Raw genomic sequence first — 13040 nt, forward strand, 5'->3', positions numbered from 1 at the left:
TCAGAGCAAGTCTAGGCTGAGACCTCTATGCTGAGCATGGCCCATGAGCAGACAGATCCAGGGAAAAGTCAGCGTTGGGAGAAAAGGGAAGAGTGCATTTCGAGATCCCTGGTTAATTTTCCTTGGACATTAGTGGAGAGTGCAGCTCAGTGATTCCAGCTGAATGGACATCTTGGGAGGGCTGGAAGAGAGTGTGTGGCACTGCCAGGGAGGAACACAGCAAAGCTGGACTGCAGGGCTGCCATCACAGCATCGTTATTTTGTTCCCCTTGATCGTGCACCTGCAGATTTCAGAAATGACATGCCAATATGTTGCTGCTTTTATTAATACTGATTGCTTTTATAGCAGAAGTTTTGCAGGTCAGTCAACTATCTCCATCATTCTTGGAGTTCTGTCTGGGAAAATTGATAGTTCCTTTCACCTTTTGCCAGCTTTTTCTTGGACTTCTTTTCATATTCAGGAGGGGGGAAATAGCCCACATATCCTCGTGCATCTTGCTGGTAAGGAGGCTGGCTGTCTTGAAGCAGATGGTCTTGGCATCTGTCTTGCTCAGAGTTTATAATTGTCCCCAGTAAGATGGGGCTGCTCAGTCTTTGCCCTCATTACAAAGAACAAACATCAAAATTACTGTGCATCCAGAAAGTCCAAGATTGTCTTGTAAAAATCCGATTTTTAGCAGCAGGCAGATGTTCTGTACGCTGTTTAACTCTGTGGTCTTTAACAGCTGATTTAAACAGGGAGCCTTGCAGCTCCGGCAGCCCAGTAACACGATGTACTTCTTTCTACCAGCTGGTTATTACAAAATCCTGCTCCCATTTGCTAGGAAGACTCCATATGACAAGCAGCCAGCACGGGGGGGAACACGCGGAGAGCGGAGGAGGGAGGGGAGTTTTGCTTGGAGGGCTTTATAAACAGTATAACCTATACACCAGAAAAAATCAGTTGCCAGGAAGGTTGTTCTTCTGGAGACTACTTAAAGGACTTGTTACTGTAGGTGGACTTAACTAGCATACACTCAACATTTTAAGCCTCATATTTTGCAGGAAAATATGTCTTTGCTGTTAGGCTTGCTGATAAGCAAAACAGACACCACGGCTGTCTTGCAGCACTCAGAGGAAACTACTTGTGGCAGAGTTATGTTTACAGAAGCTGCTTGCAGAATTTAAAGCTTTCAGAAACAAGCTGCAATAACTTTCAGCGGACCATGGACCTGTAAATTCACCAGGCACACTGGAAGTTTGTCCTCAGACCTGTTTGTTATCTTATGTGACAGAATATTTAAAATGTGTTAAATGCACCGAGCCTTTCTGCCTTGCCGTGCTTCACACCACTGGGGGACTGCTCAAATGAAACATTGCTGTGTTGGTCAATAGAGTAAGAGGTTCTCATTAGGCCTTGGTGTTTTTTGGGTAATCTAGAAGATGTCAAGGCTAACTGAGCCTGCTTCTCTGGTTTGGGAAAGGAAGACAGCAACACAAATCCTCTGGGGAGTCATTTGAGTAATAGGAACTTTATGGAGCTTCAAGACCACTGACAGTTGCCCAGACGTAGTTCTAGGAGCTGCAAATCTTCCCCACTCTCCCAGCATGATTGCCCCACAGTTGGTGTCTCACTCCTATTCCCCAGCTAAACTCTTGGAATTGTGTAATCTTTCTTTTTTGGTGGAGTTTAAACTCTTGCAAAACGATATTAAGAGGGAAAAAAAAAAAAAAAAAAAGAAAGAAAAATGCCCTGTCCTAGAAGAGTTGTAACAATTTCACATCCCACCTTAGCTTGCTCTAGGCTGATTTCCCCAGGCCTTTGCTCAGGGCTGTTGTTCATATTTTGCTTTGGCATCCCCATACAGTCCTGCTCTTTCAGCTTTTCCTCATGTTCTCTCTCAAACAATAATCCCTTCCAGTATTCCTTGGAGATAAAAAGGGAACTCAGACTCTGAAATCATTTGTCAGGCCAGACATCTACAGGAAAAAGAAGGAAGGCCCATTCCCTGGAGTTTCCAAAACCTTGCTGAGTTTTGTCAGAAGAGCTTCCCTGCTGCAAGCTCCTTTCTCTGCCCTCATGCTGATGCTTTGGGATTACCAAAGTCCCTGTGTCTTGGCTGCTCCTGGCTGGTATTGCTGGAGAGAAACCACTGGAGAGACACAGGTCCTCTTAGGGCACAGCTGCTGCTGCCTCAGGGGTCTGACACCAGTCAGGCAGCTGTCCCCTCCTCCCTGCAAGGGCAGTGGCACCCTGGGTGGTGGCTCCACTGTAGATATCTGCAGGTGGATGCAGGGGTGGGATTCACATTGGTTTTGATTGATTCAGAAATGGAATTTCAAATATAGAGGGGGGGAAATACCAGCTAAGACACTGAAGCACTTTCATTATTTGCAGAAGTTTTGTACTGTGTATACCACTGCACTTTCCTTCTATGTTGGTAATCCACCAAAAAGAGCAGGGACATGGCACTGGTGTTCACGTTTGAATCATGCCTTCCAGGCAGTGCACAGCAGGCTCCTGCTCTTCCTGTGCAAGGCGCTGCCTTTTGGGATAAGGGATGTAACATGGGCTGTCTCTGCGAAGGTCTCCTTCTGAAGCAGGTAAAGCTCCTTCCATGAGGTCAAACTGCACTGTGAACAGGGACTTCTCTTTAAGGGCAGAGGTCCATTCATTACTGCAGGTGGTTCCCTTCAAGGGCCAAGCTTGCTCTGCAGATGCTGCCCCTGAAAGCCAGTGGACGAGGGCAGGTATAAATATGTCTCTGAATGTAGGTCAGCTCTGAACTTCCACTGCCACTAAACCAGGTCTCTACTGACTGCAATTAAATGTCACATTGTGTTAACAAGCAGGAAAAAATCAAGAGTGATTTCCTACTGAATAACCCTGAGTATCCTGTCAAGGACAAGGGAGCGGCTAATGAAGCTCATGAAATCAAAGTTTTGTAATGAACCAGATGGTCTCAGCTGTTGAATTATTCACCAGAGAGAATGAGTACCATTTCTTCAGGTGTGCTACTGGGTGATATGTCTTCTTGGCATCTGCCAAGGAAGGGCAGACATATGTTCCCTTTATGCTTTCTTTGTTCTTTCACAGTTGAGAGGCGCTCAAAGAACAACCTTTCACAAGTCACAATGGGATCAAAGCCTGCAGCCAGAAGTACCTGCAAGAAATGACAGGTTTTGGAGTGCAGCAGGAGGTCAGACCTTTCTTTAGGCAAATTTTGGAACCTCCAAGGAAGCCAATGTGACATTCAGAAAGGACCCAGTTTTCCTGGAGGAGTGTATTAGTGTTCTAACAGCCCTCTGTGCTGCCATGCGCTCATCATGGAAAGCTCATGTTGCAGTATCAGCTGGGATAGTTTGAGGGATTTCACATCTATTGCTTCTCTTCATTTTCACCGGGTTATGGACAGCACCTGTAAGTTCTGATTCACAAATGTGTGTGGTTTATAAATCACTGTGAGCCTGTCTGAAAGAGAAATGCCCTCACCCCCACAAAAGGATTTGTGCAGGTAGAATTGCCTCTACCCCTGGGTCATCTCTGCAAGGATCCACTTTAGACCAACCTAAAACATCTCCTGGTGGAGTTGTCCAGCTGATGCAACAATGGCTCCACGTCAGGAAAAAGACCTGTCATCATGTCTGTTAGCACTGGCTGTGGCCACCATGAGTGGCCTGAGGATCGGGCAGGAAGGAGGCTCCTGGGCTGGAAGCAGTGGACTGGCTGCTCTCGTGAGCTGATGCTCGTGCCTGCAGGGAGGGTGGGAAGATGCCCAGTGCTCCTGGGGACAGCAGGTCAGGAGAATGGGCGGACAGCAGAGCTGGGCAATATCTCTAATGGTGATGCTGAGCAGATCTGGGGCTGAGTCTGACTTCCTCCATGGCCATGCAGTTCCCAGCCTCCAGGCCATGGCTACAAGGGCAGAATGCCCTGTCCACACTGGTTTTAATGGTGCTCTCTGGACCTAGCCCTTGAAGAAGGGGGAAGCTGTGATGATTTCTGTGCAGGTGTGATCTGGGAAGAGTTGTGGAGTGCAACACTAGCATGTGGTTACTGCATGATGATGATGATCTCTGAGCAGGTCAGGGGCAATTGTGCCTGGGTGTGGCAGTGGGTAGACACAGACCCCACACACCATCCCCCAGCACCAGCCTGTCCACTGCAACAGTCAGCCAGCACTGGCTTGTTCCCCTGGGCACGTATCCAGCAGCTCAGGCATTAGTAGACAGGAACCGAATTCATTTAAAGGTCTGTCCTTTAGGTAAAAGAGATCAATAAAAGAGAAGGGGTAAGGGCATAAAGCAAGACCTCAGAAAGGAAGGCTGTAACTCTGCTCTAAAAGATGTGAAGTAGAAAAGCAGAGAGTGCATTAAATAAGCACTGTCCATTTTCTCCTGTAATATCACATAACTACCTCCAGAATGATAAATGGCTTTTATCTACCCTGTATTAGAGATAAGATTTTCTTTAAAATTACCATAGTTATTGGAATCTTTTTTGCCAAAGATGTATTTGCTGTAGCCTGAAGTGGTTCTGACACTACCTGGCAATCCCAAGCAAGAGATTACCTGAGGGTTTATTAAACTCCCTTACTAACCAAAGAACTAGGATGGACCTCTACTCCACTTTTGTAATTTGCATATCACCATATTACTTCAGGGAAATAAATGATGGAAGATGTGCTTCCATTTTGAATTTTAACATCTGAGAGAGGTCATGTAATTTATTTTTTAACCTCTATCTATTGGTTTCTTAAACAAATGATAACAAGCTGCTAGGCTACTTACTCTAAGTCTAGCTAGGAGGAAAAACCTGCACAGTGCTAGAACCCATATTTTTATACTTTGTTAATAAATCAGGACTTGCAGCTGGACTTCTGCCACCCCGTTATTTGAAAAATGGGAGCTGAGCCATTCTGCGGTGCAGTGAGCGTGGCCATTGCAACACACCAGATATTAGTTTAGGAAGCCCTGGCAGCCTCTTGCATTTTGATGAATCTCCTCATGGCTCTGCATCGTTAAACAACTTCAGTACTTAATGTATGAGGGTTGTAGCAAGGCTGGCTGTCACAAAGAAGGCATTTCTTATTCATTTTTCAGAGGTTGTGGATATATTGGATTACCTGGTTCAGGGATGGCAATAGGTAGCTCAGCCCTGAGGAAAGTACTGTGCCAAACATCTTGGACATGGGGAATTCTACACATCTGTATCAGGTCATCTTGGTTTTGATGCAGAGCTGAGGACATGGTGGGCACCCACAGTGCCCTGCCCTGGGTGTCTCCAAAGCCCTGGTCCGGGTGGGATGTGCAGGAGCAGAAACAGGAGCTACTTTTATAGAATCATAGAACACCTCAGGTTGGAAGGGGCCCAGTAAGGATCATCAAAACCAACCTGTTGCTTCTCACTGGATCTAAAACTAAACCAGGTTAGTGAGAGAGTCAGTCATGCAGAGATTGCCTGAACTCTGACAGGCTTGGTGCCATGACCACTTCCCTGGGAAGCCTGTTCCAGTGACTGACCACCTTCTGGGTAAAGAACCTTTTCCTCATAACCCATCTGAACTTCCCCTGACACAGTTTCATTTTATTTTTCCATGTCCTGTCACTGGAGAGAGGAGATCAGCATCTCCCCCTCCACCACCTCCCTTGAGGAAGCTGTAGACTTGGAGAAGGTGGAAACCAAAGGCAGTTAAGAAGTCCACATAGCAAAGACATGAAAGTGACATCTTGTATTTTAATGAAAAGTTGAATGTCAAAATTTATCTAAAGATAAGAAAAAATCCAACCTCCTATATATTTTTTAGCTCCCCCATTCCTTAGCTCTTTGGGGAATGTCAAAGGCTCTCACAGGCACTTCAGACAATCCACATTCCAGCAGAGCCCCAGCACAGCTGCAGTCCAGGGCACCAGCTTGGGCTGCCACCTCTACCAGCATCAGTACAGATGCAGGGTCTGGCCTCCTTATGCCAGGGAGAGGCAAGGTGGTGAGGCACAGCACTGGAAAAGGCACCAGGAAATATTCAACTAAACCCCAAAACAAACAAAAAAGCCCAGGTTGCATTTTTGTCTCTTACATCTATCTCACTAGATCAAAAACCACTTGCTGCAGCCATTGCATGAGTAATTTCAATCAAGCTGTTCTTTGAGCAGATGAACTAGGGAAGCCCTGTCTTCTGTGGCTCTTGTGGATGAGGAAGGCAGCAGCTTATCCAGCAGCTGTGTGTCTCTGTCCCACCATCGCCCGTGTCAGAAGCGTTGAAGTCACTTTCTGCAGCCAGACTACCTTGAAAAACCTAGCTCAGGGCACTCAGAAGCTGCTCAAAGAAATAGGTAGGGACTTTATTTGGTGGTGATTTCTGTCTCTGCCAAATTCAGCCGAAATTTACCAGTGGGCTCAAGAACATACTGTTCTTGCCTAAAGTTTGTTCCATAGGAAACAAGGCCAAAGTAAAAAAGGTGCAAATCAAAGATGATCACTTTACAGAGAAGTAACACACGACGCTTTCTTAAAAAGACACCTCATCACAAGCACTGTCCTGCCCAAGGGCTGGTCCAGCTCAGCCAGCAGAGCTTCCCAGGGCAGCCCCAGAGGGACGCCCTCCTGGCTGGCATGCTCAGGCATGGGGCAGCCTGGAAAAGCCATGCTCGTAGCTCCCCCAGATAGAGCTTTACAGGCTTTATAGAAACCTCTGTCCTCTGGGACAATGTACCCACTGGCTAATATATTGCTATACAAATCTGCACCATGTATCTTCTCCTAGTGCCAGTTCTCTTGACAACATATAAATGTAAAAGCCAGTTCATTTTGTTAGCAGTCACTGCGTGCATATTTAGCAACTTTAGCCAGTGACACCAAAATCCTCTTCAATAACACTACGGGGCCAGATGGCTCGCAATCACACATCATAAATTCCTTTCTGCTATTTCCATCTTGTATTTACCCAGCTCAATGTGTAACAGCTACTGGCGTTGAAGGCTTCCTTTTTCAGAAACATCTGTGGTTTTGATAAGTCTTTGTAGGTATGGAAAAGCCTGAAGTCCTTCAGCTCCAGTTCTCGGAGCAGACTGTACCAGTACCGCACCACGGTGCTGTCGTTGCCACTGACCTCAAACCCAGGCCAGTGGATGTGCACCTCAAAGACCAGCTGTCCTATCTGCTCAACAACATCTTCCAGGATCAGGTTTTCCAAAATTTTCCACTCGGCGCTCTCCACGTCTGCCTTGAGGACATCGATCTGCAACAAAAGCACCATTACTATGTGAAAAGGAGAAACTTTGCAGTTATAGTTACATCTGAGGCCTGGGTTAGCCATTCTTCAATACACATAGATATTCATTTTGTATTAAAAAAATAAATCAAAAAGTCCCAGAGGACTAACACAGGCAGTACACAGGGTTTCACACTTGACTGTTCACAGCCCTTCTCCTCCTGCCTCCAACTCAGGGTTGAAAAGCTGCATATTCCATATGCCTCCTACAACTAAAGTGTGTTACTGGTTCCTTCACAATTCTTGGGTGGCATCACAACTTTGAAAAAAAGAAACAGAACCAAACAACAGACCCAAACGCACTAACAGGGATTACCTGCACCATAGCTGAGTAGGGTGCTTGTGAGCCAAATGTTATGTGCATCACACAAGTGCAAGAGAAGACCAAAGTAAAAAACAAATGCTGTGAGCAGCTCAGGTGACCAGGTGCCCTTGGCCAAGCTGCTGGCTGAAGCTTTTGCAGGCATCACTACAGATGGTCAGAGAGGAGGACCAAAACAAAGGACAACTATGCAAAGAGTCTTCAGGATTTTAAGGGCAGCTCCTCCAAAGGAAAAGGCATAGCAGAAAAGAAGATGTGAAGATGTTTGAAAGGAATAACAGATCTAACACAAAAGTGCCGCTTTCTGGTTTTAGACCATTATTTAATTTTGTAGTAAGATATTCAGGAATCCATCTTTTCATAGCCCGACACAACTGCGGGTTGACTTTGTTTGGAGATTAGCTGGGGGAGGTGAGCTGATGCTTTAACATAAAAAGAGCATTTCATCACCATTTCACACCTGGTAGAGAACAACGACCACAGTGCAGCAGTGGTCACTGCTGCAGAGCTCAGCTTGTTTTCCAGAGCCCAGCAGGGGAAAGTCCTACACTGTGAGAGTAGGGTTTGCCTGTGCCAGTTCCACCTGAGCTGATGATTCTGCCCATCTGCTCACAATCAAGATGGGTTTGAAATGAAAATCTGAAGACTTTATTTAGTCAAGAATTCCTAAAAAAAAAAAAAAAGAAAAGAAAAAAGAAAAAAGAAAACCCCCAAAAAATCAAATCAAGAAAAAAACCAAAAACAACAAAAACCCAAAACCCAACAAAATTCCCAGATTCTCTCTGGCAGTCTTCCTTAACCACTTGTGGCAGTACCAAAAAAGGCACTTGTGTGGGTATAGGAGAGAAATTTGGGCAGATAATGTAAAAGCATTTCCAAGGCAACTTTTCTCCCAAGCTGCCCCATCCCAGGGCAGCTGGCTGGTGTCATGCATGCCATGCCCCCTCTGTGGGGTTCACAGACCCCTCTGCTCCGGGCACAGGGCAGGGGTTGTGCTGTGAGCACATCTCCAGTACAACCAGAGCTGTGCTTTGCATGGCCCTGGCCAAGAAACCACAGGGCTGTGCCAAGGGGTGGCCACATCCACGTTCCCGTGTTCCATGGACTGCTGACTGGGGATGCCAGGGGCTGAGGTACTGAGGTGCAGAGCTCACAGCCACTTCAGCCCTCCTCAGGGACTGTGCCCCAGCACTATGGATGGGCATGGCATGGCAGGAATCTCTAGGTGCCCATTCTGGTCTCCATCTGTAAAACAAGGGTGGTAATCACCGAACAGGGGTTGAGCGCATGAAGGGCTGCGAGACTCGCATGGAACAAGCTGTAAACCAGCTGGAAACAAAACACCACATTTTCAGAGCAGGACTTGAATGAGGTCCATGGTCACAGAGTGAACCATAATAAGCCAATCCACCGCTCGTCTGCTCATTAAGGAGGCATTGTGCCTCCTTCATTCTGTAGGAGGCAGGGGGCCAGCGGAAAATGACCAAGGGATTGTGGAATTAAAGCCCATATTGTGGTATGTGCACATGGGGAGCAGAAAGGAAGGTTGCACAGACAACCTTCGCTCTGGTATTTCCTAACTTGTCTCTCTAACAAAGAGCCTGTCAGTCTGTCCATCCGCGGGTCAGCGAAAGAGTTGAACACAGCGCTCCTTTGGGTTCAAGGGGAGGCTGAATTTAAATGATGCAGCTCATGACATTTCAGCTGGTGGGTGAGCCCACTTGCTTTCCTTCATACATTTGAACTGGTTATTTATTTTGCAAATACCAACTCATATCTTTACCTGTTACACAGTTTTGCAGGCAGTTGGTTCCACACGGGTGCAATTGCCACAGGACCACATGGCCACACTTAAGAAACCACAGATTTTTATCTCTGGGAGACTTATGTAACTATGAAAGCAGACAAATTATTCAAACTCTTTTTTTTTTTCCTTGGGGGGAGGGGGTGGAGGGTTAGGGGAAGAAATGTTTCTAGGCATTTGGTTTTGTTTTCCCATGGTCTTACTTTATGGCATCAGTAGGACATCTTTTTCCCATGGTAATGTTTCCAGTCCTTCAGGTTTGTTTGTTTTTCTCTGGTGACACTAACTGCTGCTCTGGCTGCTCAGCAGGCACTCTGCGTGCTTTGTGCTGTATTTGCAAAACTGATCTGAAAAGTGGCTGGTAACCAGTGTTTCAGTAGGAGAAAATGAGTTACCACAATAACAGCTTGAACACATAATGAAATGACCAGGAAAGAATCACAAGGCTAGTGGAGATGTGCTGCATACACAAACCAGAGGCTCTTTGTGGCTCTTGGTCCCTGCACTGCTCAGAAACCTGGAGGGGGGAACGTACCTGTCTCAACCCACCAACTTTCGTGACTTCCAGACAAGGTGTCCCTCTCTGCCCAGAGTTTCCATTGCATGCCTTGGATAGTGTAAAATGAATGGCAGAACAGCTCTGTTTAGGCATATCTGAGCAAATTGCAAGCACACTGCTAACACCAAATGTAAGTTTTGTGATGATTAGACAGCTCAGGAGATATTTACCATAGGTGATAAGCAGCACACTACCGATAAGAAATGCACTACCACCTTCCAATTGCTTTGATCCAAAGTGCCAGTGAAAGGATTAGTGGACAAATCTATAAATTCAGAGCTCTAATTCACCCAGGAGCACAGCTGGAGTCTGCTGCTGTGAATAAATCCTGGAGGGCAAAGATCTACAGTGCCTGAAGGTAAAGTATGGCAGTGAGTTTCAAGCACTCACAAAGACTGGTTCCTCTTATCTTCCACAAATCCTCTTATCCTCCATGAACTAACTAGGTTATCACAGAAAAGTAAAAAGTGTGGATTTTAGAATGTTTTCTCAGTTTAGCTCCCTTGAAAAAGCACTGCAGCATTGTACCATTTACACTTGGAGGAAAAAATAAAAGGGGGGGGGCCATGCTCATGCACAACCAAGCATATAAAACAGCTGAAAAATTGTGTTTTACTTAGTGAAGGTCAACATATACTGTATGAAGGCTCATTTCTTCTTTTTAGGGTAATGACTTGTTACAAGTGTGCATCATTTCCTAAAGCAGAGATCTGAGCTCTGTTCACCTTGACCGCTTTTGAAATACCAGGGTTAACGGGGATTGCAGGCTCTGTGCTGCCCCATGGGCATCATTTAAAGCTCCCCATGGAGAAGAGTCAATTGAGAGTGAGTAGCTGGAGGAAGCAATTTAGCTGTATTACTTCCAGCATGAGCTCAGCATGTGGAAGTGAAAGCCAGGAAAGGCAAAACCAACAAATGCAGGTCAGGTACAGAGGATCCCTCCAGTCTGTGGGAGCAGATCTGCAGTGCAAGCTTGGGAGGAAGGAGAGGAGAGCTGGCTACAGCTTTCAGGCACAGGGACAGAGCTCAGAACCACCTCAGCCTCCTGAACTGCAGGGCTGCTCCCACAGTGCAAGAGAAAAATATTCCTCTGCTCTGGCTCCCTGTGATACCAGGCTACCATTCTGATGTCAGCTGTACAGCAAGAAAAAGTCTGCTGGCTTGTGCATCAGTTTTTCCCCTCTCTCCCTAAGTACAATTCTCTATTCTCAGAAAACAAAACTCTAGAAAAAAGTTGTTTAATTGACATTTTGATACCATGTCTTTGCAGGTAACAGCAGGTGCTTGGGTGTGTTTTGTTTAACTGTAACTTCCCTCTTATCCTTTTCCTACATGCAGATTTTCAGCATGTTACTTCCCTCATTTTCTTTCCTCTCAAAATACATCCACAGCCCATCCTCACCAGCAGGAGATGGCTTGGATGTAAAGTCCCTTTCATTCCCTTTTATTCTAAGTGAAGGCTGTAACTGATAGCAGCCAGGATGCCACAGAACCTAACAGCAAATTATGCTCCCAGCAGCTTGTGACTGTCTCTTCCCATGCTCCCTGTGAGCAATGGGAGGGGGAAACATCCTGCTTCTCTCTCAGCCATCCACTGGGGAGAGCAGGACTGCTGGGGGCCTGGCCGGAGCAACACGGGTGCTGAAATCAGGAGAGAAGTCAATCAATCACCACTGAACAGTGATGTACAGCTCCCACCAGCAGTACTTCTCTTCTCCCCTTCCTTCCTGCTCACATTTACACCTCTCTTGGTGGTCTGTGCAGCCAGTCTCAAATTGGCTCTGGAACAAATGTGTCATTTGAGATTATACACTCCCAGTGTGACAGATCGGGCACGTCTTCAAGAATCTGCTTAAGGCTTCAAAGTCACAAAGCTGATTTGTGCAGTTGGGTGCTTACAGGGTCTTTAGTCTTTTTTTACAGTAAAGGGCAACTGTCCAGTTGAAGTTACTCATACACTATCCACATCACTGAAACAGAAAACCTGCAGTGAGTGCAGGCAAGCTCAGTACCTCTGCTCTCACCACTGATTCTCCACAGCCTCACAAGTGACAGTCTTTTCTCCCAGCTCTGGTGATGTACTACCATGAACCCATTACACAGCAGGAGCAGGATATTAAGTAATACTATGTTTACCACTTAAATCAGAGAAAATGTTTCAAAATAATATTTTAAAAAAAAAACTTATTTAACTTTCTCACAGCCAAAGATCAGTACAGCAACAGCGTGCCAGATGCAGGTAATGGCCCCAGACAAACGCACCCATCCAAAAAGCCCACCCAGCACACACAGGAGGCATCAATCTCAGCTGTGTGCTCAGGAGCACCACGAGCACTTTGCCCATGCTCTCCCATGGGGGGAGAGATTCCTAGGAAAGATCCATGCTGCCACCCCAAATGTTTCCTTCCCACAGCCTCAGAGCCCAGGTCTGGGGGCAACCTGGCATTTTAATTGTCCAGCTCTTTCCTTGGTCTCTGATGCCAAGATATTTCCCATATACTCTCTCCATCTGGAAGCAATTTCTGTCTGAGGACCCATTACAGAATAAAAGATACATAGACTCTGTCCAGTCCAGTTAACTGGACCAGTTAAGCAATGCCTCTTACTCCAGTGGACAGGCAGAGAAGAAAAGACCTTTTAGCTGGCAAAAGGCTTCTTTTAATGACACTTTACCAATGGACAACATAATCTTTGGACAAACACCCCCCAGATGATTTACAAGATCAGCACAGCCTGAAATTCTTTCTCCCTGGCTGCATCTGGTCCGGAAGTCACAGGTTTTCACCTGTAGCCTTCTGTCACCACAAACATCATTGTTGTCATGGGACCAGTCCTTGGCATCTTTCCTATTTTGTGCTGGACACTGGACTAGTCAGAGATAGCAGGTCACTTGTTAATCATCTTCTGGTCATACAATAATACAGATCCCCAAGCCAGAATTGATTTTCAGAAAGGTTTGATGGTTTAGCTAGCTGTACACTAAAATGATCTTAAAGCCAGACATCTTGTCTAGCTTGCTAGCCAGCAAGACCAAGGTTCCTAGACAGTGACCCAGAGAATAGGTTCTACCAACCCTCTGCATGGAGCAGGCACACACTGCACATG

The 13040-nt window shown here is 46.1% G+C and overlaps 1 protein-coding gene across 2 annotated transcripts in view; it reads right to left on the bottom strand.

Annotated features, from left to right (window-relative positions):
* Positions 1-5696: 5696 nt before the first annotated feature.
* METTL24 (methyltransferase like 24) overlaps positions 5697-13040 on the bottom strand; it is a 46848-nt gene continuing 39504 nt past the window's right edge. For both annotated transcript variants that reach the window (XM_041478081.1, XM_041478080.1), the window contains one exon: positions 5697-7217. In XM_041478081.1, the coding sequence (XP_041334015.1) occupies positions 6903-7217 (315 nt within the window). In that variant the 3' untranslated portion in view covers positions 5697-6902. The remainder of the gene's footprint in view (positions 7218-13040) is intronic.

Source organism: Pyrgilauda ruficollis, unplaced genomic scaffold (genome assembly GCF_017590135.1).
Source record: "Pyrgilauda ruficollis isolate IOZ18807 unplaced genomic scaffold, ASM1759013v1 scaffold43, whole genome shotgun sequence".
Lineage (NCBI taxonomy): Eukaryota > Metazoa > Chordata > Aves > Passeriformes > Passeridae > Pyrgilauda > Pyrgilauda ruficollis.